At 36.3% G+C, this 27,439-nt stretch overlaps 1 protein-coding gene and 1 long non-coding RNA gene across 4 annotated transcripts; one reads left to right on the top strand and one right to left on the bottom strand.

Annotated features, from left to right (window-relative positions):
- The first annotated feature begins 226 nt into the window (after nt 1-226).
- Nucleotides 227-26,009, top strand: HPGD (15-hydroxyprostaglandin dehydrogenase). 3 transcript variants are annotated; one of them, XM_069013748.1, is made up of 7 exons: nt 234-426; nt 593-716; nt 4,695-4,801; nt 15,707-15,803; nt 21,910-21,986; nt 23,905-24,068; nt 25,151-26,009. In XM_069013748.1, the coding sequence occupies exons 1-7, from the start codon at nt 334-336 to the stop codon at nt 25,287-25,289; spliced, it is 801 nt and encodes a 266-aa protein (XP_068869849.1). In that variant the 5' UTR covers nt 234-333; the 3' UTR covers nt 25,290-26,009. The 3 variants fall into 3 exon arrangements, with proteins under 3 accessions (XP_068869851.1, XP_068869852.1, XP_068869849.1); XM_069013750.1 differs by lacking the exons at nt 21,910-21,986; nt 23,905-24,068; nt 25,151-26,009 and adding an exon at nt 16,379-21,903 and having other exon boundaries at nt 227-426; XM_069013751.1 differs by lacking the exons at nt 21,910-21,986; nt 23,905-24,068; nt 25,151-26,009 and adding an exon at nt 15,908-16,363 and having other exon boundaries at nt 230-426.
- LOC138109762 (uncharacterized) lies at nt 21,993-27,370 on the bottom strand. Its single transcript, XR_011150705.1, has 4 exons — nt 27,330-27,370; nt 26,423-26,450; nt 26,161-26,246; nt 21,993-23,305 (listed from the first exon to the last, which is right to left on the bottom strand). It is a non-coding gene; the product is annotated as an uncharacterized lncRNA (long non-coding RNA).
- Between the last annotated feature and the right edge of the window lie 69 nt (nt 27,371-27,439).

Below are 27,439 nucleotides of genomic sequence, written 5' to 3'. Positions count from 1 at the left end.
AAACCTGAGGGTGGGAAGAGGGGATGAAGCTGGTTTACTCTCTGGCTCTTACTCTCCGGGGTTCATCCAGACACTCGGGAGGACGATTTAATGACCTGCTCCGCCCCTGCTCCCCCCGCCCAGGCAGCTCCGAGAGGCTCTCGGTCACACGAGTGGGGAGTGGGGGGGAATGAGCCGCAGCTGCGGCGCTAGCAGCAGCAGGAGGAGGAGGAGGGAAGGAGGGAGGGAAGGAGGGAGGGTACGAAGGAGGGAGAAAGGAAACCGGGCAGGTGACACTGCGCTGGGTTGCTCTGGCTCGGCGGGCGTGGAGCGGGCGGCAGGAGCGCGGCGGCCATGCACGTCAATGGGAAGGTGGCTCTGGTCACCGGCGGGGCGCAGGGCATCGGCCGGGCTTTCGTCCAGGCGCTGCTGGGCAAGGGCGCCAAGGTAAGCCCCGGGCAGTGCGTCCTCCCTTTCCCTCCCCTCTGCCTCCAGCCGGCACCCGCAGGCGGGGGGGTGGTGGCAGCCCCCGGGGCTCGGCTCGACTCGGCGGGGGACCTGTCCGTCTGTCCATCCGCCCGCCCGCCACTCATTTTCCTCCCGCCCCTCTTAGGTAGCCCTGCTGGACTTCAACTCCGAGGCGGGACAGGAGAGCAAGGCGGCCCTGGACGAGCAGTTTGAAGCTCAGAGGACGCTGTTCATCCAGTGCGACGTGACGGATCAGGAGCAGCTGAAAGGTAGGCAGAAGCGCTCAGCGCTGCGCTCCGGCGTGAGGCGCAGCGAGCGGAGCGCGCCCGGCTGCAGCACCGGTAAGCGCTCAGCGCAGCCTTCTGGAGGACAGCCTGCTCCCGAGCGCTTCTGGCAATGACTCAAAAACGATTTGTTCCTGAACCTGCAGATGTGAAATATTACTACTACCACAGTTTCCCTTTGTTCCTTGGCACATCGGAAAGAAAAGCCAAAGAAGTCGTTTCCATTGAGTGTTGTGTGTGATATTTTTGCATGAAAGCCTCTGTAGAAGATAATTGCTATTTTATGAGTAACATATATAAACTTTAAAGCTCAGACTTGCTTTTTATGAGGTTTCAGTGCAGATTCCAAGCTGCATTCCCTCATCACAGGAGTAATAAATTCTGTACTGGGTTGCAGTGCTCTTTCCATACAGCACACTTAACTTTCATTGTGTGCTGCCATAGGCTGAAAGCAGAACTGGTAAAAAGTGGCACGCTACTTTATCACAGGGTTAACTATAGGGTGATAACACTTCACCCATATTTTGCAGAAACATGGAATGAAAGCAACTTCCCTCATGAAGGATTTGAATTTCTGTTTTCACTTAGTGGATAAAGTGTTCCCTACTGAGTTCTTAGAGTATCATATAACATTGATGTACCTTCACAATATTTCATAACAGGCACATCACTTCATCAAAGTTTCATTATTGAATGATACATTCATAGGTAGTGACTCAGATTCAGATTTTGACATCTCTTTTGTCAGTGCCCTTTCCCCAGAGCAATTTCTGCCAGGCTCAATGTGAACAATTTTGTTCTGTTTTCATTCACTATGTTTCACTTTTCATTTTCTCAGTGATCATTGAGCATATCCATTCCTCTTTTAAAGACATTGCTGCTATTCCAGAATCCAGCAGTATTGTCCACTGTTCCAAGCTAGCATAATTATTCCTAATTCTATAGCTTTACATTGTTTGTAAGAGAGATGCTAGACTTTAAATCTGGGATCTGCTCTAATTAGCAAAGTTTTTATCAGCTAGGTTGATTATTGACTTTTTCTTCAAGTGGGAGGAGTAAGGAGCAAGAAAAAGCATCCTAGGGGTAGGAATAACATGTGCTGCTGCATGGGTGTTATCCCTGTGTGCCTTCTCTCCCACAACTCCTCCTCTCTTTAGTACCAGCAGAGTTCAGGACCAACAGGGTGTGAACCGGGAAGTTGGAGTGAGTAGGACAGGTCAGCAAGGGAGTTTTTGGACCAAGTTACTAGGAAAAGAGCACTCACAGTAGAATTGGAAGTGGTTCTCACAAAGAGAAAGAGCAAGAAGAGGCGGCTGCTGCTGCTTATGCCTCTCCAATCATTGCATTAATCCTGCTGCAGGTTTCTTACCATAAATTTGCAATCATTTCTCACAATCCTTGGGGGATTCTGAGCTGGGTTTTGGTGTTGTTTGTTTGCTATTAAATGCTTTATTTTCATATTTCCCACTTGCAATTGTAAACTACTACTTAACAAATTCAGATTAATTTCACATTTAGTGTTTAAAGGTCTTATCGGATGAATCAAGTCCTGTACTTCATGTTAAGGTCATGTGCGTGAATGAAGTTCCTCTTTTTTTTAACTTTAGCCCTTACAGTAGGAAGCAGTTGTTACAGTAGGAAGTACTAGAACTAGTATTTGTAAGTTCATGAGACTTATAGGCAAGAAATCATCTGTTTAATCTATTTTCAAGTCTTGCCTTTACTTTTTTCTGGTGGTTCTTTCACATAATCCCCCACAAAAATCTCCTATATCACCCCACTTTTGAAAAATCACCATACATTTACTTTTGCCTTCCAGAAACATTTAGAAAGCTCACATATAACTGATGTTTTTGCTTAATTTGCATTGTTTTTCTTACCCTTCCTTTAAAATGGATCCTCCTCTTAATTTTTCCTTCCCCACTCAATATTTCATACCATCATCTGCTTTTAATGGTTCCATAATCACTAACTAGTGTGCAATGCAAACACAGAATTATTCTACATTTGAAAAGGGAAGGATAAATCAGCTTATACTGATGTATAGGTGACAACTTCACTAAGAATTTACAATGAGATTCTTCTTTTTGTGGATAGGTAATAGATGGGATTACTGTAGGCAGATAAACTTTTACCTGAAATATTCCAAACACAGATATGCAAAAGCATTTGGTCTTTTCTCAATATATAAAATAGAAAACTACAATTAGACAAGACTGTTAAATTTAATTTAAAAATCATTGGCAAAATTACTATTATCCATAGTGGTTTTTGGAGATTCTATTAAGAATTAGGTTGACAAAAGATATTATTTAGAGAAGTCTTAAAAGCGAATCAGCCACCTTCCAAAATTTGGAAGCTAAGTGAGGACCCAAACTGTATTTATTTTACTCATTGGAAATAAGTTAAATACTTACTTAATATAATACTTTGGCTCCTAATAAAGCCAAAGGTGTTCATTTGCCCTTGCTGATGCAGAGTTGGAAAGATAAGTGACTGAAGAGTTGAGAAATCAGAGAATGAATTGGCAACAAACATAAGAAAAGCAAAAAAGGTAGACAGACCAAACTAGAGGATTTAGTAATATTACAATATTCTAGTATGGAAGAAGAATATTAGAAAAATCTGTACAATAAAGGGCAGTTGGACAAAGAAAACTTGTCCCATCAGCTGCCTAGCTCTTGTTTTGATCACAAGATGATGGCTATGAGGGACCTGAAGCCTTGAGGCAAAGAAAAGGCTAGTGCAAGAAAGGCTTTGTAAACCCCTGCAACTGCTGCAGAAGAAGGTACATGTCTGAAAGCTGATACCATGCACCTGATTGACATGAATAGCCAAGCTCTAAAGATCAGAGAAGGATGATGCTCCTGGGATCACCTTTCAGTGAAGTGATTTCATTAAGGCCTGTCAAGCATAATTTCAGTATACCTGAAATACTGTAGATTTTGAATCACACGCCAAACAATGTTTTGTAAAACAATATTGGGAGGGTGGTGTCTTGGTTCACATAATAGTAAATATTTAGTGACAAGGAACAGTATTTGGAGGGGGAAAAAAAGCAAGCTATCTATATATACGTGTCAGATAATGTCCTCAGTCATGGAATATCTTAGTCTGGAATGAACATCTGGAAGTCATCTCATCCAACTGTCTTGTCAAAGCAGAGCCAGGCTTGATGAGTTTGCTCCTCATTATGACATCATCATGTTTTTCCATACACATCTTTTATCTCAGTTCTAACACTGTCACCTGGGAGAACACAATGTCATTGTGGAACTTTCCCACTTCTTATTTTGAAATTCTTTGGAAGACAGGTCACTATTTTTATCTTCAGAAACAAAAAAGATTTGAATTTGAGAAACACATTATTAAAGTTACCTGACAAGTAAGATAAATAACAACTTATCCATAAATAGATACATCTAAACAAGAGTCATGATTAATTATTTGTAGTTGAAATATTCATATCAGTTATTCATTAAATACAAATTGCATTCTTAGATTAAATTTGGACTGAATGAAGAAAATTGTTCTGAATACATGAAGCTTTTATTTTTCATTCAAAATAGATGGTGTCAAATCTTGACTTCCCTAGCTATATCAAACTGTTACAAATCAAGATATAAATGCTTAATTTATATAATTGGGGTGCCAAACATCCTATCTGATACAAAATGTATAGGTGCTAAGAACTTTCTTTCATTACCTCCTGTTATCAGACATTATAAAACTGAATGAAAAGACAGTCATGGTACCTTAATCCTTACAGTTTCCCCAAATACATGTAATATTTGTGCACATTAGATAAAGATCTAATCTAGTGAGCATGTTGCTCACTAATGGTTAAGAAAATAATAATGACATTTTGGTAGACTAATAAACCATTCATTTTTATGTATTCATCATATTTTATATCTTACTTCCCAGAGTTCTAAGAAATGTCACTCTTGGATCTTACTATAGGTGCTTTCAAAAAAGTAATTGAACATTTTGGAAGGCTGGATATAGTGGTTAATAATGCTGGAGTGAACAATGAGAAGGACTGGGAAAGCACTATACAAACTAACTTGGTAAGCATTATCTCCTTTCACACGTCTATATTTCAGTATTTAATGTTGGAATACAGTTAACAGCCTGTGGCTTATACAGATTGTGCCAGATGACAGAACGTTAATTATTGGATTGGTAAGTACAGCTATTGAAACAATCACCACATAACTGAGTGTGTGGAGGCTCCCTAAAGTTGTCTGTCCAAGACATACAGCACTGTGTAGAGGTTAACTCTGGCTATCAATCACCAGGCAACATTCTCTTTCTATAAAATCCAATGAAATCCCAAATAGGTGTAAGAATTGACTGCCCAGGGCAGTAGAGGTGCATCTACAGTAGGCCAGTCTGTTTATACAAATGTTTTAGAACATTTTAGTTGCTTGTGAAGCTCAGCTGGCCTGCATTAGAGAAGAAGTTGCCATTTGTTGTTACTACAAGAAAACTCATTCAACCAAGAGCTCCACATTTTATTTACCAACCATGCCAGCATAAAATGTGAGTTTTTAATATAGGCCACTTCACCATCATCACTGGTAGGAGAACACTACTTAAGGGCACTTACTTGCTAAAATCCTGTACATTCAACAAGCCCAAAATACTATTTTTCAAACTATTACCACTTTTTTGATATTATCTGGTATCTCATCAGATCAAACAACAATATCTGTTTCTCAGCTGATTTTTTTTAAATTTAGAGTACTCCTCTAGGACATCTAAGCTACAAGGAATGACCTCTCTAGCATTAATAAAATTTCTAGGTTAATAAAATTCACCTTGTAGTCTACCAGCTGTGAAGTCCTGGTTCAATGGTGATTCAACAAGTCACCTCATGACCATACTTACAGCAAAGAAAGTAAAAAAAAAAAAAAAAAGTTTGAGTTTTCTTATTTGAAATTTGTTGTGCAACAAGAAAGCTCCGAATATTAAAATTAGGTATGTTTTTGTCAAAAATTTTAAAGGTACCCATCCTTGAAAACAAACAAAAAAACAAGCAAACAGAATAACTCCAGGACAAGTAACACAAGTAACAAGCTGTATATGAAACAAGTTACAGAAAAATTAATGAGAAACTAGGCATTTGGAAAAAAAAAAGAATTTAAGTTTCGTAACGCCTTTCTCTTGATTTTTTTATATCTATCTGTACTTTACATGTTCTTCAAGATTTAACTACTTATATTTCTTCCTCTTTATTTCATTTCTAAAATGTTCTGAAAAATTAAACATCAGGAAACTTCATATTGTGAAGTAACAGTAGTTTGTCACCCTCAGCGGTATGCAACATCAGTATCTATTAGTAGAGCTCCCTTGAATTTGAAACAAGGCTGCATTCTAGATTACTTATTTCTCTTTACTTTTGTGCCTGGTTTTAACACAGGATATAAGTTACTGTAGGCAGCCACCCCCTGTCAGATTTGCAAGCACAGATAAGTAGTCATCACTGGAAAAACTCAAGTCCGTGTGAGAAATATGTTTGACTGGGAGATGTATTGTCAAGGTAAATATCCTAACTTAGAGTGATTTCCTAATAATTTTTCAATGCCAAGAGCTTCAAACAGAAGATGTTGAGAATCTCCTTCTATTATATTGCAGATGACACCAAGTTGGGGTGGGGGTTGATCTGCTGAAGGGTCAGAAGGCTCTGTAAAGGCTCTGTAGATCAGAACAGGCTGGATTGATGGGGCGAGGTGAATTGTCTGAGCTGCAATAAGGTGAAGTGCTGAGTCCTGCACTTTTGTCACAACGACCCCATGCAGCACTACAGGCTTAGGGTGGAGTGGCTGGAAAGATGCCCATTAGAAAAGGACCTGGAGGTGCTGGTCGACAGCAGCTGAACAAGAACCAGCTGTGCCCAGATGGTCAAGAAGGCAATGGGATCCTGTCTTGTATCAGCAATAGTGCAGCCAGCGGGAGCAGGGCAGTGACTGTCCCTCTGTACTCAGCATTGGTGAGGCTGCACCTCAAAGCCCATGTTCAGTTTGAGCCCCTCACTACAAGAAAGACATTAAGGTGCTGGACCATGCCTAGAAGACGGCAACAAAGCCAGTGAAGGGTCTTATGAAGAGCAGCTGAGGGAGCCGGGGGTATTTAGCCTGGAGAAAAAGAGGCTCAGAGGAGTTTTATCATTCTCTACAATCACCTGAAAGGAGGTTGTTATGAGGTGGGGGTCAGTCTCCTCTTCAAGGTAACAAGTGATAGCACAAGAGGAAGTGGTCAGAAATTGTGCTGGGGGAGGTTTAGATTGGATCTTAGAAAATGTTTTTTCACCAAAAGGGTTGTCCAGCATTGGAACAGGCTGCCTAGGAAAGCAGTTGAGTCACCATCCCTGGAGGTATTTAAAAGGCCTATAGATGTAGTGCTTGGGGTCATGGTTCAGTGGCGGACTTGGCAGTGTTGAGTTAACAGCTGGATTTGATGATTTTAAAGATCTTTTCCAATCAAAACAATTCAATGATTCTATTGATTTTTTTTTGTTGTTGTTTTTACAAGTAATTGAGCAGAAGCAGACTGTGAGTGGTCTCAATGAGCAGAAAATCTGAAATCCAAGTCTTAGCAAGCTACATGCTTAACTATCAAGCTACTGCCCTATTTTTTTTTTAAAATGGGAATTTTATATAGTTTATATATTATTGTATAAGCTTACCATAAATGTCCTAATAACCTCATACACAGCTGAACATTGAAAAATTTCATAAATACACGATGGTGACTGGAAGAACATCTAAAATAATCAGAGTAGAAGTACAGTTATGTGGGTTAAATCAGAGCCACTCTAAGATCCAAATAGCTCCACTCACCTATTGCTTTGATTATTCTTTCCCTGTCTAACACAAAGTCAACTAACCAGCTTATTTCCATAAGCATTTCTATCTAGTTACTGTAATTTCTGTAAAACAAGAGATAACACTTTGTACTTTTTGCTTTTTTAATTATAACAATGGAAGAAAAATAGCTGATGCAGGTAATAGCTTCTATGAGTTGGTTCTATAATTTTTTTTTTCTCGTAGAAAGGAGAAAAATATATGTGGAATACATGGGTTTAAAATGTCTTAATTTCCCTCTGTAGGGTAGTTTAAGTATTCTTTGTATTATTGCTAAGAACAGAAATAGTTGCTAGAGCCACACAGTGTGATACACATTATACACATATTTTTTATTTTAAAAGAGGAAAAAACCGTCTACATGCCAGTCGTTGTCTTAGTGATATCATTTATATATTGATACAACAAATATTCCCTGCCCCAGTTTAAAGTACAAAGTACAGAAGTAGAGCAGTACAGAGCAAGATAAATCAGAACAAACACATCTGGGGTGTGTTCTTTATGGCTAAAACAGTTCACAGAACCGGTTGGTCTTCAGGAACGTTTTTAAAGGAGTGCAAGGAAGTTCTGTGATTGTACTGCTTGAGAAATCATGAAGAAAAAAGTTCCAAAAGTCAGGCTTAATTTGGAAGGAAAATAGAGGGAGTAAACCACAGTTCTTACTTGTATCCATTACAGTTTCCTGAGAGCAAGAAAAGACAACTTGATACAGCTGGGGAGGGGGTGTAAGAAGGAGTACTGACTGCTAAAATGATATTTCCATTAAAGTGCTTTCCACCATTTTGCTACATTTTGTGCTAGACATCCACCTTTTAATTACTTTGTTAGTATTTCTATTACTCTTTTTAGTTAAGTATTCCAGCAATGCCTGGAATATCTATTCCTCACTTCAAAACTCCAAATGTCGTGGTGTTGACTTGATTGATGTTAGCTTGATCAGCAGCAGCTTCAACTAGTGATACTCATAGAAGGGTATACTGTTGTTATTATGGCACATAAAAAAATGAACTTGGCAACCATACAAGAATTCCATTTTAAAGAGGTATTACCAGTGTAGTTTCAGCAGTCTGTCACGCACACATACTCATGCACAGAATAGCACAAGGGTGTATGACACATACATTCTTATTAAGGGTCCTACCTACAGTCCTCCAGCATGACAGTGTTTATTGCATTCATACAAATTTTTGCCTAAGGGATCCCAAAATTTTATAATCTGAATTTTTTTTTTTCATCAAATCCCTAAAGCAAGAAAAGGGCACACATCTTTATGAGCCTTGAACATGTATGTTATTTAAACACAACTGGGTGTTCTAAGAAGCTTCAATAATTTTATCTTGTGTTGATGGGGCTTTCTGAAACCACTGTAATTAGAGTGGCCACTATAATTACAGTATCTTTTGTCTTTACAAACGCACTTAGCGCATTTCATACTAAAGACAATCCCCCAAATTATATGCAGGTTCTGTTTTTATGTTCATATCAGAGGTTTCTGAAAACTGACATAGGTTGCAGTATACAGTTAAATGTAGCAGTACTGGTATCACCTACGCTTACATTTTAAATATTACCTGAATCAAAATTTTAGATGTATTTTATGTGACATTTTGACCAACTTACTATTTTTATTATGGCAAAAGTTAACTCTGTATATATATCTAAACCAATTCCCCAAATGAAATTATGAAAACATTTGAAAGCAAAATCACAACTATCTCCTGTTTATGTGATGATTTTGCACATTTTAACACATTCTGGCAAAACTTTAAATTGCAGGCCAGAACCTGGGCACATCAAAACACCCCAGTCATATGGGATTCAATTATTTAAGCATTGCCCAGAAGTAATTAGAATTCAAATGTACACATAAGTTTGTTCAGGTGCATGCATGACAGCCTTTATTCTTCATTACTAGGCAAAATGTAAAAATATGCAAAAATTCCAAGTTTTTACATTTTTCATGAGTTTGAGCAATTTATTTTCATAAGTGACAGAAGTAACAGATTTCCATGAATTTAGAAAAGTCCTTTACTAAAATGAGGTCTACCAACATCATGGTTTGTCCCTGCAAAATACTTAGATTGGGAGTACAGAGAAGATAATGCACCACTGTATATTTATGTGTGACTTCTTTCAATATAGCTCATGTTCCAGCAACTAGCAAACCTTGCAAAATCAGTGTTTGCTTATCAGTAAGGATCTGTTCCTCAAAAGGCCAATTAATATTTCAGCAGAAACCAGAAGGGTAACTCAGGAAACATCAGAAGTGATTAATTGAATTTGTTTTTGTGATGAAGACTTCATCACAAGGCTGTTCCACTGTGCAAGCCATAAAAGAGAGTATGCTGCAACCTTCTTCTGGTCCATGCACCTTGCTAGCCTTTCCTAGTGTACTAGGAGAAATGACAAGGACTGAACTTTGATCCCAAAGTAATGTGACCTGGACACATAGCTGGATTCAGCAGCTGGAAATACAGACAGAGGCAAGCATCGTTTCTCAGTGCCACCAACAGAGAAACAAACCAAAACAAACAGTACTATCTGTAGTAGTTAAATGGCACAGCCAACTGGTTTACTGACAACCAGTGGCTGCCTCAATGCCTTCCTTGCCTTTTCTTCAGCATATCTTGATGTCAGAGGACCAAGTGTCTAGGGAGAGATGTGGCCAAAAAGTGAGAAGTGACATTTACCTTGAAATTAGTAGCACAAGGATCAAACTGCTAAATACATAAAGAAGCTTATAGGTATAATTATTTTTGCTGTTTATATTGTACTAGGAAGGACACAGTCACCTTAATAGCACAGTAAGTCAATTAATTTTTTAGCTTATGGTTTTAATGTATGTTTACAGTAACCAATGTTGAAGTATAATGAAAAGCAAAGGTTTTGAACTAAGAATGTAAGACCAGCCATTTAAAATGGAATACCATACCTGTGTCTTTCGGGATTGTGGAGGTGCATGGAAGGGGAGGAGGGAAGTAAAGAAAACTGCACCATAAAAATCTGAAACACAGTGTTTCATTCCCACCTTGTAAAAAAGCTACTGACTTGAAGCAAATTATCAAATCCTGCTATATATTCCTTTCTCCTTTCTGCCTCTTCCTCTCTAGACTTCTTGTTTTCCACAGTTTGAGCTGGAAATTCATCCTCAAGAGCCTTCAATTTCATTTCATACAGCAATCAAACTAACCTATACATAGGAATGCCGTGGGACTTGCACACTTGCTCTAACTTGTCTACGTCCTAGAAAATCTACATTAAAAAAAATTAGTCCCACCTTCCTGTCCAACAGCAAAATGCTAAAATTTTCCATGGATAACACAAGCAGCACTTAGTTTCAGACTTTTGAAGTTCATCTTACACAGTTCACAAAGTACTTTTAAATGTTTCCTTATAGATAGCCATCAATTTATAACATCACTGTATGAAAGGCAAATGATCTTGGGTCAAATTCCAGCTCTGTGCTAACCTGCTTTATGAAACCACAAGTCAGTGACTCTTTCCTTTTTGTTCAGTATCCCAATCCCTGAACTATATTAGTTCAGGAACCTACATAAAATATTAGGACTGATTACTATTTTGTTTTCTCAAAGGAATTCGTATTACCATGTCACCTTGATAGCAACATAGTGCTCGTCTTCAGCACTGAAGATGCTGAGCTGTTTTCTCAGCATGAAGTACCAGATGTATCAGACAAGAGCTGGCAAAGGGAAACCTTTTAAAATAGGTGTGAGAAACTATGTTGGTTGGAACAGCTGCCTGAAACACTAGAAAAAAAGCACCGTGTACTAAGTTACTTTCAAAGCAATTCTCACTTAAAAAGGATGATGATTAATGATGTCCTGGGCACCATCACCAAAAAACACTTTTTTTTTTTTTTTTCTAATAGATAAATCTAAAATGAAACACAAAGTATGAAAACTGACTTACAGGTGTAAAGTTGGAATACAAGGACATTATACACATTGGCTGACATTGGTTCCTAAAGGTGGAAAAATATTAATTAGTGCTCTACTGAAGACTCTGAGTCTAATTAGAATCAGAGTTTCAAGATATGATTTCTTTTAGAATGATAGAACTAAAGTTATACAGTCAAAGGACACATAGAAATGTGACGAATCAAAAATTTTCTGTTATATTTCTGCTTTTGACACTAAGTTGCCATTTAAGAAATCATTACATTAGTTACTGATTACTGATATGTTATTCTCAAAAGCAACTGCAAATATTTTGAGTATTTGCACAATTATGTTGCAATGTTTACCATACTGTCAGATACCATTTTGGGTTTATTACTGTATGGTACTTCATTCAGCATATCTGATCTCATCTAATTTAAATCTGTAATTTATGCAAACTAATGCTAGGACATATTCCCACACTCACCACTATAACTTTATTTTCAAGAATCCTATATTTTCTGCTGGCAGTTGAAGAGTAAAATTGGCTCCCTTGAGAGCACACTTAGACATCCATTCCACCTCGATGGCCCATCTTCATTATATGCTGTGGTAAAACTGTATTTTGATAAGAAAATAAACAGCAGCGTTACTGAGATCACATGTTTTTCAACATCTAGAAGGACAGTAATTTAGATTATTTCCTGACTTTAATGATACTAGTTTTCTATAGCGAGGATAAAAAAAAAATTGTAAGAGTCAGCTGTACCAATTTTTGATTTACCTACATTTAGTTACAAAGCTGACTACTTTGATATTCTTTGTTCTTGACATGTTTATGAACAACATCCCTTCAGCCAAATACAGTTGTAAACAAAGGAACTGTAAAAAATTCAACTCTAAAATGCTTTCTTGTACAAAGTCTCCCAGCGTATTTTCATCTTAACATGAGTCAGACATTTTTTTTATTAGGTAATTTAAAATTTAACTTTCCCAGTATTTTTATTTAATAGATAATCTATGAATTATTGTTGGTTAAGAACATGGGATAAAATTATTAGTCTTAAAAGTACAATTGGGGAACTGCACAATCTGAAAAGACCTTTAGTTTCTTTCATTTAATTGAAAGGAAATTACAGACATTTTCATCATAACCTCAAACCAAAAAAGCTGGGTTCAGAAAACACATAAATTTTGAGAGTATTGGAGAGAGGTGGATTCTTGCAAGAGAATGGGAAATCCATCACACAGTACTGTAGATGAAAAGTGTCGTCTGCTAAGTGTGCAGGCAGATAAGTTCTTCTCACCCTGGGTATGTGGTTCAGAGTTATTCTGCAGAATAATTCTTTATTTTATCAGCCCAAACATCATAAATAGCCATTTCACTCAAGATCAGCCACACTCAGTGAGGTTTTTGCAAGGATCACAGGTAAGGATTTCAAGGCTGTAGCAGGTGTAAGGGGCAATATCCAAATGGAAGTCTGCATTTAACTTCAAGACCAGTTCTCACAATACCTTTATGTAAAGGAGAACATGTCTCCAGCCACTTGAAGAAATTCTAAGTTAATGGATTCCAGAGAGAAAGAATAATACAGTAATTTTGATTGGACAGCCAAGCTACCCACTTTTTTCTTGGTTTATAATTGTGGTTTGGCCAAGGACTCATTTAGCTCTATTATCTCTGAATTAGTAGGAATAGAAAAGCCTTAAAGGAGCCCCAAGCTGCTTCCTTCTTCCTTCCTGATTTATTTTCTCTAATGATCTTAAGTGGAATTCTCTTTTTCTGCTCAGCAGGCTGAGCCACTGCTCCAGGGCATGACAGGACCTGCACCTGCTCTCCAAAGACAGCATTAATCCCTTTCTTCCTAAAATATCTCCTGTACAGCCTATCATACATATATATATATATTAAAAAACACACCCCACTTTTACGTCCAAATCTAATTTCAGTTGAGGTGCCAATAAGTTTATGTTCAGAATAACCATACCTTATAGCAAAACTACTGGGAATTAACAAGCTTGGTTTTAATAAGTTAAACTTACGTGTGACAATCAACATTAAACAGCAATAGATTAACCTTTATAAGGGCTCTGCTACTTTCCAGGACATGCAAGAATAATCAGATTTAGTTTGGTATCTGTCAAGACACTGGAGACAATTATTTGGAAAGCTTCTGTTAAAGCATTTAATCAACAGTGTCTTTTCTAAATTAATCAAAATATTTTTTAAAAAAATTTAGCTTAAACAAGACTTTACAGGAAATAAACAACAAAAAAAATCTATTTGTGGGGTTTTTTTCTTTAAGAAAATTTAAAATATTATTTCAGAATTTTGAAATACTCACTTTTTGGGGGGGTTTTACACTATTCCAGGAAATAGGTATTCTGAAAATATATTATCAGTGAAAATACCTCATTAAGTGCTGAAACTATAGAAAATGAGAAAAGCTGATTCATTATCAAGATTCCAAAGCAAACTTGGTAATGAGGTCTCAGGTTGTTTTATCTCCATCAATGGACAGCCTCACGTTACTTGAAAAATGAACAAATGATACTAATAAAGGAGGACATGCACTCTTCCAAATCTGATTCCTATTAAAACCAAAAAGTGTGAAGGATAACTGAAGTTGAATTAGAAGTAGTACTTTATATTTTATAACATTCATGTCTAAAAATATCAGCTAATGAAAATTAAATGTAATACCCATCTCAAGATTATTCCAATTTTGCTTTGGGAATTTACATAGTGGCAGGAAAATAGGTAACATTCTGATTTTAAAAGCTCTTCTTTTATTTCCTCCGGTTTCTTTAGTCACTATCTGTTAGGTTTTAGGCACATACAGACTTTTTGTTGTGATTTTTGTATGGAAAATTTCTGTCTCCATTATTCTGCAGACTGTCTATGGTCAAAAATAGTGAAATAATCATGTGCACTTCATCTTTTGAACATCTTAATTTTTTTGGGTGAATAAATAGCACTAAACAGTCATAAAGTACAAACAAAGTTCTCATGTAAAAGTTGAAATAATATTTCCATAAGATTAAAAGTGTGTCTCAATGCATTTGTCCATTTTAAGTAGAAATTGTAAAGCAAATATGAAATTATTACAGAGACATCTAAAACAGTTGGTAAATAATTATGAAACTCATCACTAATGCAGTAATACTGGAACATTTCCCTAAAGTTATTATCTTCCACAAGGAGCCTTGTGTGCTGTCTTTTTCTTACTATTTGTTTTCCTCTCAGGTAAAGTGCCTTTCTGGGAGAAACTCTCTCTCATGATTCACCCAGGAGGCTGGTAGCCCCAGGCTAGATGTGTCTTTGGATATCCCAGTTTAAAAGTCTGAAGTTCAGTGAGAGGAATCTCTGCAGAATTTCTGACTGCAGTAGGGTCCAAAAACAGATTTTAAAGGAATCAAGATGATACAAGTCTCAGAAATTTTTTTTCCTCAAAATTCTTTCTTTAAAAAAAAAAAGAAAAATATTTGTAAAAATCACAGCTAATATTATGCTAACAACATCTCACATCTCTTAGAATGCCTTTTTTTACCTTCTCTGTATTTGCCTGTGTGGTCTAACTTCATTTAAAAGGAGTGGTAAAACTCCTGTAACTTTAGTCAGAAAATAATACACCAGAACCAGAAATATATCATGGTGCTTAATCCTAAAAGGTGTGAATTTCTCTTGACTTGAGCCAATGCAGTTTTAAGTGTTAATTTTATCTTCAGATACAGTCAGTATATTTTTCATAATATAGAACAGGGTGGCTCAATAAAAATGATGGGATTTAGATCAGTTCGTCTGCCACTTATATTTTTAGATAAAGTATGTGTTTCATCTATAAATTATTTACTTATTCTTTATTTCATTTCCTTCACAGCTTTTATTTCGCATTTCAATATTTTAGTTTGTTTATTTATGCATTTTTAAGAGAAATAAGTAAACTGCTATTATTTCTACCTATTGCAATTGTGCTTCTGAAGTTATTGAGTTGCAATACTGTGGAGTGTCTCTGTGTTTAAAATCTTCAAAGTGTAAATAAGATCACTGGTAAAGCAATACAGGTTCTAAGCACCACAATAAAAGCAAGTTTCAGTTTTTAGAAGCACAATAGATATTTTTAATACCACCAATAATTCAGTAAAATATTTTTAATAGTTTCAAATAATCTTTGAGTATCTTCAATAATCTTCTTCTCTATACCAGACATCTGTGATCAGAGGAACTTACCTTGGCCTAGAATACATGAGAAAAGGAAATGGAGGTGATGGAGGAGTAATCATTAATATGTCATCCTTGGCAGGTGAGAAAATTCTCTGCATAAACAATTTCTGGTGGGTTTTCTTCTGAAGTAAATGAATCATACTGATCAGTCTTCCTTTTTCTTCTTTTTGCGGCCCTTCCCAGTTTAGAACTATTTTGAACTCGATTTCATCTTAGCAACAGAAGGAATATCAAACAACCACAAATTTCATTTGCTTTTTTAAACAAAATTGGATAGGAAAAAACAGTTATTTTCCTAATGTGTCAGTCTTGTATTTAAAATCTTGAGCCTGGCATCAATTCCTCTATTCAGCTCCAGAGGAACACAAATGTAGGAATATCTATGACTAGAGTATAACTACTTTATTAACAAAGATTGTCACACACCCACTCTGTGTTTGGAACTTTCAGATGTGATCTACCTGTACTTGAGAAATCATAAAATTAACATTCATATTTCAGCAAGCTTAAGCAAGTGCTTTCTTTGCTCACTACTTATCTGTGCTATAACTGTATTTCAATTTATTGGTATAAAAATAGAATTCTATGGATTCTAAGTCTGTTGGGGGTAATGCTGCCCAGTTCTGAGGCAGAATTCTGCACCATTTCCTTTAGATATACTCAATATTGCAGTGACTGGGCTCACAGCAAAAAAGCCCAGGTGAAGGGGAAACTGTACATGGAGAATGAAGTCCCTGACAACCTTCCTCAAACATTTTGTGGGGAAGTACTCACATTCTCTATTTTTTGTTTGGAGAGGTTGTTCTCTCTACTGTCAGACTATCTGTGAAAAATAATACATATGCTACCTTGCAATCAGATTGTCAGAGGGCTTTTTTTCTATGTCTGCAGATTACCAAATTATAGTAATTTCATTCCAGGATATTGCTGTGTTTTAACAATGAAAAGTCAGTTAAGACAGCAGTGGTTATAGTTAACTGATTGTGCATAGATGTGGATGTTCTGTGTATTTTTAAATTCTCATATAAACCTTAGCTTTTGTGATAAAAAGTCCAGTTCATCCTGTTGACATAATGCATATGGGTCCTGAGGATGTGACTTAATACCTGCACATCTGTCAAACGGGTGAGAGGTTCTTTATCAAAAAACTCCAAGTACCTTTAAGTCAGAATTTGTCATACTGCCTAACACATTGCCTACTGACACCAGTAACTTTATCCCTATAGGCTGAAATGGACATTGTATTGGGTCCAAATTAACTTGAAGGAAACTGCTGTTGCAGTGCAAGAGTTCATCAACATAAGTAAAAGATTAAACATTTCCACAGAAACACTGATGCCCATGCAGTGCTTAGAAAGGGTAGAGGTAGCAAGTAGTTTGATGCCTTTTCTAACTAGTCTCAAACAAACACAAAATGATTTTGTTTTTAAGACCTAACAGCTTGGCTGTTCAGTTTGTTAAGAGCTTGTAAGTGCTGTTTTAATTATTTTATTTAAGTTTGAATTTATTTACTTAAGCTTTTAATATTAACATTGGGCCATGGTGATTGAGGATTTCTGTCAAAACAAAGTTTCTTTGCTTTGTTTGGTTTTACATGGCTTGTATTTAGCAATTATTTCCAAGGTCATAAGGAAAAACACACTTTGAAAGCTAACAAATACTAAATTTATTGCTTATTTATTTACTGCTCTTTGTGACTGTAATTCTCCTTTCCAGTCTGAAGGTCTAAGTCCTGCAGTATTTTCCATATATGAAAGGCAAAATTCCATTGGCTTGCTTAACACTGCCTTCAAGTGTTTTCTTAGAGCTAGCTTCTGTTGATCATTAAACTTCTGAGTGGTTTTGATCCCTCACTGTCCAAGTTCTCTGTAAGATACAGACAGCAAATCTTCCTATGTCTTTCTGAGCAACAAGAAGAGCTGTATGTAGTGCTTACATAACATTCAATAATATTTCCTTTGCACATTAATGAGCTACCAGAACATCACCATGGGAATTTTGGCAATGATTTGGACTAGGGACAGAATCAAGCCTTACAGTTTTATATTTCCAAACACCAACAGAACTACTTAAATTATTTCTGTGAAGTGGATGCTTAAAAACGTTCATTGAGATGGATTAAAGCCAAAGCATCCACCCTGTCTATCCAGTACTGAGTCTTCCTTTCTTTAGTCTCTCCACACGACAGGACTAAGTAAGAGAGGGAGAGAAATATGTGAGCACACGAAGCAAGCACTCAACTATGTCTCAAAGCAATAAAATGCAATTTTATTGGATTTGTACATTCATACCAAGAAGTAATTCCGCTAAACTGAGATAATGAGAAATGTGTTTTACTTTGAACTTGGTTCCATAAAAAAGAATTCCAATGACTGCAGGTTTTTGCATTGGAATAGACTTAATTTCAAATTCAAGGAACAAAATGTTCTAAAATTTCTTCTGTAGAAAGCTATACATGGTACCTTTAATACATTTAATGGAATAGTTACAGGCAACAGAGAAAGCATACAAAACTAAATTTAACTCAAGAGGCTGTTTAAATCATTAAATTTAACACAGTCTTTTACCTTGTGGTGGCTGATACATGTACACTTTTTGCAAATAATGGGCAAAAGCAATTCAGGTATAGTCATACACTTGTTTTGACAGCTTTTGTATTTTTAAGAAGGTATTCTGGAAAACTGAAATTGTATCTGTCTGTATTCTAGCAGACAAAAAAAAGTCAAAGTATTCACAAAGGGCTTAAAAAATATTAGAATTTTTTAGCATAGTATCATGCTACTTTTTTGAGAGGCTATTCAATATGCAGTGGATCTGGAAGCCTTTCTGCTGTACAGCCATATTGGTGGTTTGATTGCACTCAACTTCAAGCACTCAGATTCTTCAAGCAGCTGGTTTGTCTTCCCTCCATTGAACGCTTCAGCCACAAAAATACTTTAAGTACCTGGTCACAGCAAACAAGCTTTTTTAGGATCAATTCCTGTATGTATTAGAAGAACAAAACTAGGCATATGCTTTCATCACTGAGCAAGCACTCTGTGACAGTGACACGGGGGAGCAGAAGTGTCAGTGGCTGTACAACTGGGGCCTTCAGTTCAGCATCCTGACAGAGCTTCTGGTCCCTCCCCTTTGTGAAAAGAAAAATGCTGAGCAGAATCTGCCAGAATGAGGTAAAAAAAAATTAGAAGCTATTCCCTTCAGACTTCAGTTCACTGCAAAAAAAAAAATCATAGAAATGGCACAACTTAGAATTTTTGCTAGGATTTCTCTTTCACCTTTGTTTTGGCACTCAGGAAGACTACAATGATATCATGGGAGTATGCAGAGAGAAAATCAGAAAGGCCAAAGTCCAACTTAAAACTAAAATGGCTAATAAATCTTATTCAAAGAAAGGGACTTACTCAAATCTTTGAGGGCAACATGTTCAGAGAGCATAACTGGGGAAAAATGCTTACTTCTGTTTTCCTTAAAGTTCTTTGTTCCATCGAAGTGGAATGAAAGGAAATACTGGTTTCAGCAAAACTTACTGATACCATCCAAACTTGTTGATGGAATTCTCCACATCTAGTACTAATTTCTCAAGATGTTGTTATTGAAACTATTGACCACGATAAACAAGGAGTTGTAGTGAGATGCCTGACACCGTGTCTGCAATGGTAGAGTAATCTTGACACTCTAACAAGGAGAGTAGAGAATAAGGGCAAGAGCCGTCTCTCTCAGCCTGCCAGGAACTGAGAAAAATAAACCAAAGCAGTTAACACTGGGACACAGGATTATTGTTGGTGTGCTTGAACTGGTTTTGGTAAACCAAAGAGCATCTTGAGTCATCACAAAGTCATTTGCAATTCACCATGCAGCAACATCCACAGAGAGAAAACTCTAGCCATAGCTGCCCCCGCTTCTAAGATTAAAACCCAAATGTATCACTTTCCAGAAGTACACTGACCCATCACCATCCATTTGAACACCCTCCTCCTCTTCCCCCCATTATTTTGTGCATGATGTTATCTAATCTGTTTCACTGCCGTTCTTCTTTACATAAGATAATTAAATATTCATGGCAGCAACAAATAGAATCCAGATTTTCTAACAAATGAATGCCCTAACTAATATATTATGAACTCATCTCTGCTCACTGGTTGAATAAATATGCAGGCAGAGCAGACTCAATATGACACAGTGGTTCATCATAAAATACTTGCTAGGAGGGTCCTTGGGACACACCACTAACAGGTCCAGCTCTTCCCAGGGCAGGGAAGTGGCTCAGAGCTGGAAAACCCACACAGTGGTTCTGAGCACTGAACTCAGGAACAAAAGTGAGACAGGGCTGTTACTGTGTTATGTGAGGGATGCTAGGACTAGTCTTAGATGCTTTGTCTGAAAGTGAGATGACTTTTTCTTGGTTCTCCACTTCAGCAAAAATAATAATTTCAATTAGGAAAGAACTGGTTTAAAAAAAAAAAAGCTATTTGTTCCTCTCTTCCTGCCTAGTTATTCCTGCTGTCTTTGGCATTTAAGTAAGTCTTTGAACCTTATTCTACTTCATTACTGTGAGCTGTGCCCTTTTTGTTTACTTCTTGACTTTGTCTCTCTTCCCTCTCAAGTAGAATGTAATTTTTCTTACTATGGTTAAAAAATAAAAATAAAATTACCTCTAAATTCTTCCTCTGTGTTTCCCAGTAGATGTTGTCTGTTTTATTTCTGTTAGCTGCAGCCTGAATAGAATTTCCTTTATTTAAAGCATGTAGAAGTACAAGAGTTTTTTTTAAAAATAGTAACGTATTATTTCTAATGTGCCAATATTCCAATGTTTCCAATAATTTGAAGAATGGTGATCATCAAAAGTCAACAAACAGAGGATTATGAAGCCTGTGTTGTGATCACAACTCACAGGAGATGGTACAAAAGCCATTTCATAAAGTGAGCTCCTAAGCAGAAGCATAACACATTAATCCAAGCTAAGCAAATAAATACAATTTTAAAAGAACAACCAGAAAATAGGTTAAGTTCTTCCTTTCCCAGTATTGAGCAGTGCTCTTTCACAGGATTACCAAGGTAGCATTTAAACCAAGATAAAACCTTGAAGCTGTCAGGTTGGTAATTAGAGCTTTGTGCTGTCTTGGAAAAGTCTTTCCCTCAGACAAAATAGATTCCAGAGCAAAGAGCCCATGTAAGTCTGGCATATATAATTTTTCTGGCAAATCCACACTTAGAGCTAGGTAGTGAATTTTTCATCTCCAATGAGACAAATCCCACCCCTTCTTGAACGTATCACTTTAAGATTTGAAGTATGAAAAATGAAAAAAATATATGTGAGTTGTTTATTGGGATGAGTTCCATTAGAACCAAACATTAAGGCATTAAATTTACTATAGAGTTTTACATTAGCACATCCAGGAAAACATTTTATCCTCTAACTTTTGGACAGGCTGAAGTTTGCTATTCATAAGGGCTTTATTTTCAGGTGGAATTACAGCATCCATGTGGTCCAGTTCAGCTTTCATTTTATAGTAGAAATTTTTGGCATAATTGGCAGAAGTAATTATGCACTCATGGTCTGTCACTTATTCTTGACTAGCGTTTTGCCATTAACTCAGTCTTACCAGAATTAAGTTCTTAGTTTTCTTCCAAAACCTCTGTTCTCTCTTCTTTCTCTGCTATAAATAACAATTTTGTGCTCTCTCACTCAGACCATAAAGGTTTACAGTGTTAGCAGAAAATTTTTATTTTGCTTCTCCTATTCCCACACTTCCCCCCTGAACACACTGTAAATGATTGCAGGTGTCCAGTTCACACATCAGATATCAAAGCCTATCTAAAATACTTTGCTCCTCAATATACTTTAAATACTTTACTGATTCATAGATGATGCCTCAAAAGTCTCATTCTTGAGTGTTTTCTTCCAGATTGTGTCCTCTCTTTTAAGTCATACTTCATAGATACAACTTTTCCTTTTAAAAGTTATGTTTTTTTATTACTCTTCTTATTTCTGCACATTTTTATCCATCTAATTTTTTTTCCTAGCCTATCTCAGATTACAAAATATAATTTACAAATTTTTACTAATCCATTTTGTTGCACCTTTATCAGAAATCTTTTTACACTATAGACCTATATGTGTGTTTAAGGTGATCATAAATTAGGAATATTTGACATCTTCATTCAGCTACCTTTTTATTTTAAAGGACTCATGCCTGCTGCATTCCAGCCTGTGTACTGTGCTACAAAGCATGGTGTAATTGGATTCACACGGTCCATAGCAGTAAGTATGCATTTTCCAAAAGGGTGTCAGCAGCTCCTTGGGAACATGCTTAAGCTTTTCATGCTGCTTCTCTACAGCCACACAACTGGAACGAATTTTCTGAAAGAAAACAAAGTGTGTGAAGCAGTGGAGGTTCCCTCCTTTCACAAAGGGAATCCAAAGATAGAATAAGTACGGCATCTGTGTGTTTATGACTGATTTGAGGTTTGGGGAGCACGGAAGAAAGATGTTGCAAAGTAATCCAAGGACAGTGGCAGGAGTCCAAAGCCAAATTCTAATCCAAGTTTTAAAAATATTTTTTCAGAACCCTGTCCCAGTCATTTAAGATTTTGCTTTCCTTATTTCTAAGTCAGGTTGATGACTTTTTAATGGTAAATAGGCACTGAGGTGTACAAAAGTGACTTGAACACATCATTATTTATTCTTACCAACTCCTAATATGCTGAAAATGCAAAATGACACATTCAGGATGGGACATGTAAGATGATCATATTATAATCTCAGTCTCTGACTCCAAATCTTGCTAGTTAAATTGAACAAGCATGGTAATAAAATAATTTAGAGGGAGAAATATGATTACACTTTAACAGATTCATCTTAAAGACAGTCTATTCACATAAGATTTCCAAACATTTCCAGAACTAATCACCTGAAATTATACTTTGAACACTCTATGCACATTTTATGCCCCCATCCCCAAACAAATAAGTCCTTTTTCAGATTAACATAAAGAGAATACTATGGATAAGTGTTGCATGTACCATATTAAACACATCAAAAACATGACACCTGGTTTTACATTTTTGTTTTCTCATTATAAATATAAATATCACCATCTAAGAGCAAAAGTAGATTAGAGGAAATGCTGTCTTTAAGGAACACAAGAATGCCCAGGAAAAAAAGAATAATAAACATAGTGAACTACAGTATTTACCAGAAAAGGCAGCACAGCCTGATGTTGGGCAGGTCTGACACCTTACATCTAGGACTTCAGTTTCTTGTCTCCCCCAGATCAAAAGGGCAGGCTACCACACCATGAAAATGATGTGACTTATATAATACCTGAAAGGAGCCCTGTTAAGTGTCAAAATAAATAGAACACAGTGTTTAACACTTATGGTTATTCCTGGATGTATCATGTATAGTCCATCAGTTCTGTGCTATTGCTAAGGAAGTTCATCCAGCATTTGACACATACCTGGATGTTGATCAGACTTCTTTGTTACACACACACACTTTGGTAGGACCACAAACAAGGAGTCCTACCTCTCCCAAAACAACTTGTGCTTCTTTCTTTCATCATGCTCCTGAGCTGCTTCCTGAAAAAAAATCAGTTCACGGGGACTTTCCAGTGGAGATGCTCAGTGATAGATTCATACCTTGGCAGGGACAACAGAGCAACTAGAAAGGTTTAGCATTACAGTTGTAGGGATAGAGAACATATTTTATTTCTGTTGATGTGAGGAAGTTAAACACAGAATCTTAAAGATAATTTTATTTATTTCAGAGTTTTCTTTTAATTAAAAAATCTCCTGTAAGATTGGAAGCATACATTTGGGAGAATTTTTTCTTGTTTTTGGTTAGAAGAGTTATATCATCACTCTAGAATACAGTTAATGACATGCTAAGAGCACTAAGAACAAAAAATATTAGAAAAGAGCAGCTGCATGGAAAGAGTTTTGATTTCTTGTAGAATTGTTCTCCTAACAAAAGAAATGTGGGGTTTTTTCTAGTTATCTAGTATGATTACTAGAGAAAACGTGCTTCAAACTTAGTTGTTAAAACAATCAGAAGTAACAAAATCTCCTTAAGCAAGTCTGAAAAGTACTTTGTGATAAATCTCATTCTTTGAAAACTTGCTGACAAAATACTGTCTTAAAATGTTGATGACAAATGTGTAACCCTTTCTCTTTTCTAGTTAGCTGCAAATATGGATAACTACGGTGTGAGACTCAACACAATTTGTCCAGGATTTGTCAACACACCAATTCTTCAGTCAATAGATAAAGAAGAGAATATGGGACAATATTATTCATATAAGGATGAGATTAAAAATATGATGCAGTTCTATGGCGTGATGGAGTAAGTCAAGTTAGATACAGTGGGGGTTTTGCACTTTGCTGATGGAGAACAAAGGCACACTTTCAGCAAAATTAAAATAAAAGGGAAATGCTGCCTCAGATAAAAGACTACCAACTGTGTTATCCTGTATACAAAGGAAAAATGGCAGCTATCTAAGGCTATTTTAAGAGCACCATCTGCCCATCTGTACAGTGATATATCCCTTTATGCATTCCCATTTCCCAGCAAAGTCCAAATCAAATTTGCAGGTTAAATATGGTGATTTTAGTTTTAAATAGACCTTGGTGTTCCCCCATGAATTTGTTTAATTAAACTTGTTCTGAGATACAGGGTATATAATCAGCACTGAATTTTCACAAAATTTTCAAGTGAACCAAGATAGATATCAGGCCAAGAACTTATAAAACTGGATTAAGAGTACAATAGCAACCACCACGGATCAGATCAAAGAGTTACCTGGCCCCTGGTCCATTACAGTATCATCAAAAAAGGCCAAAAGCAGACAGCTTGGACAGACTGTGAGAACATGACAAGCATAAAGTGATATTTTTTAACATTTTCTTAGTTTCTAACAATTAGCTTCTAAGATACTTCTGCACAAAGGGAATTGTAGGTCTGTGTTGTTTCACCCATACTTTTTTTTATGTAAAATATTTTGCACCTATTGACCACGGCAAACTGCATGTGAAATTATCCTTTATGCTAATTTGTATATCAGCTCTGCTACAGAAACAGGATAACTCAACAGTAAAGAGCTGCAGAAGATTGTGTAAGGATTACTTCTGTCCATTTGCCTGTCAGAGAAAACTTTGATAGGAAGCCCAGTGGCAGCTGGATGTCTACAGGCATTTATCAGAAACTAGAGTAAACAAATGATGATTTGTAAAGTAGCCACTTTAGATGTATGTCCTGACTGAGGAGAAAAAACATCTCTCCTAAAACACTCATACCACCTCTGCTTTCCTCAAAATAAATTTGCTCAAATGCCAATTTTTTAAATTTTCAGATATATAGATTTACATTGAGTTTCTTGTCGTTTTTACTTGTTCTTATATCATGACTGAAATAACTTTTTTTTTCAGCCCATCAATAATTGCTGAGGGATTGATAACAATAATTGAAGATGATACTCTAAATGGAGAAGTTATGAAGATCACAGTATCCCAAGGAATTCATTTTCAGCAATATGGCCAAACACCTTTTAAATCATCAAAGAGATAAATAATTGTTTTGTGCTAATTACTTTTGGCTTTTCTTAAATACAAAAATTTTTGAAAAGAGTAATTTTGGGGGAAAAAAGGTTAGTGTTTTTTCTAGATCAGTGACAGTGTTCAAACATTTGCATCCTAATAACAAAGAGAGAGGTGAGAAAATCTGTTGTGGGAAGATGTTACCACACCATTCTGATTCTATAAGCACTAATAACAGTATTTATTTAGTAGAATAAATACACTCTTCTGAAGCCTTTTTTAATTATTACTTAGGAGTAGGGGCCACTTTTTTTTCATTCTGGTAGTTCTGATCTACCTACTCGAAGCATATTTTAGCAGATCTGACTTTGTTATAATTCTTTTCACTGTCATGCCTACTTATTTACATCTTGAATTCTTCAGACCAGGAATTCAGTTCAGGAATCGAGATCAAAAATGCAGCCATAAGGAGTTAAGAATTTAATTTTTCTTATGAAATGTTAAATAGAACAGAAAAGATTCACATTCCTCACATTATGTGCAACTTAATATGTTGTATATCATTTAAGAAAGTACAGATTTTTAACTTCTTGGATTTTAGATATTTATAAAATAGTTCAGACATATTTTTGTTTTCTTTTATAAATAAATATATATGTGAATTTTCTCACTTTGTATATACAAGGATGAATATTTTGGCATTGATTGAAATGTTTGCCTGCTCATTAAATCTTATTTTCTAAACCTTTAATTTCTTGTCTTCATTGAGTAAAATGTCAATTCAATCCTGAATAATTTCGTTTTTATCATGTTTTATACATGTGCCTTTTGCTTTCACAGTACATATTCTCAGATGTAGCATGTCATATAGTGGCAATGAAAATAAAAATTGAGCTTCCTACCTCCTGAGCACTACTGGACCTTCTGAATCCAGGTCAATCCTCAGCTACATTTATGCAAAAATCTTCATACTTCATGGGTCACATGCCTAACAAAAATAATTTTTTGCATAGTAATTCAATTAGGCTCATAGCATAAGAAGATTTAATAGCTCCTGGGAAAGCTGGGAAGTTAATATTTACCCTTCTTAGGAGTACTGACTTTAATTTCACTGGTTGTTTTTTATAGCATTGTAACTGAAAGAGTGGAAACAATAATACTCACCTTCTGTGGAAGTCAGGGAGTAATAAGTCTGTGGGGAGAAGAAAATAAACAGAAACCCATACTTTGAATTGCTCATCATTCTCCCAATGCCTCCATTTTTGGTTAGGTTATTATTATTAATTATATAATTATAATTAATATAATATTAATTATAATTAATTATAATTAATACATTATTGTCGTGACGGAGGGAAAGCCCAGACGCTCAATATGAGTGGATCAGCAGGATTCTGTTTATTAATTATACTAAAGTTTCTTATATACTATCAATAATAGGCTTATGAATATTCGTAACGGCGCATTCTAAGTGGGTCACGTAGTCTTAGCTGACTTCTTAACCCCTCCTAACTCTTCTTCTGTGGTCAGCAATTCTCTTTCTTCTTTGTCTTTTCTAACCCACAGTATTTTATTGTTTTACTGCCAAAAACTCAACCTTGCTAACTCTACAATAAAACACTTAGCTTAGCAATAAGAATTCAATGGAAGCCCTGTTGTTGAGCAGGAGAACTTGTAGCTTTTTGCAACCTCATTTGTTACACAAAATTCATGCCATCAAACTGCAGGGGTTTGATGTTCCCTTTCTCACGTAGCCAATCTTCCACAATATTCCCTTTCCCACAATCTTCCTCAATATTTCCCCCGATACATTATCATAATTCATTATTATTAAACAGTATTTTTAAAGCCCATTTTGAACGCACACAGGATGCTAGCCACACCTTTAGCATCCCTGACAGCATCTCTATACCCCTCTGGATTAAAAACTACTATCTAATAGTATGAGTTTCTATGTTTGTCTCATTAAAATCAGGGCATTTCCCAATACATGGCAGAATAGTGTAAAAGATGTGATGTAAACTTGAAGTCTGCATGTGTTAGTTAGGTCCTAATGCTGATAATCACCTACCTCTGAGTGTCTCCTTGTTAAGCAGGATTCCAACATAGCCTAGAAATGAGGGAAGGTTTAATAATGATGATAGAACGTGCAAAACATGAAACCACCAAACACCACACTAA

The sequence above is a fragment of the Aphelocoma coerulescens genome, chromosome 4 (assembly GCF_041296385.1).
Source record: "Aphelocoma coerulescens isolate FSJ_1873_10779 chromosome 4, UR_Acoe_1.0, whole genome shotgun sequence".
Taxonomy (NCBI): Eukaryota; Metazoa; Chordata; class Aves; order Passeriformes; family Corvidae; genus Aphelocoma; species Aphelocoma coerulescens.
This window is presented reverse-complemented; position numbering and strand designations above follow the sequence as displayed.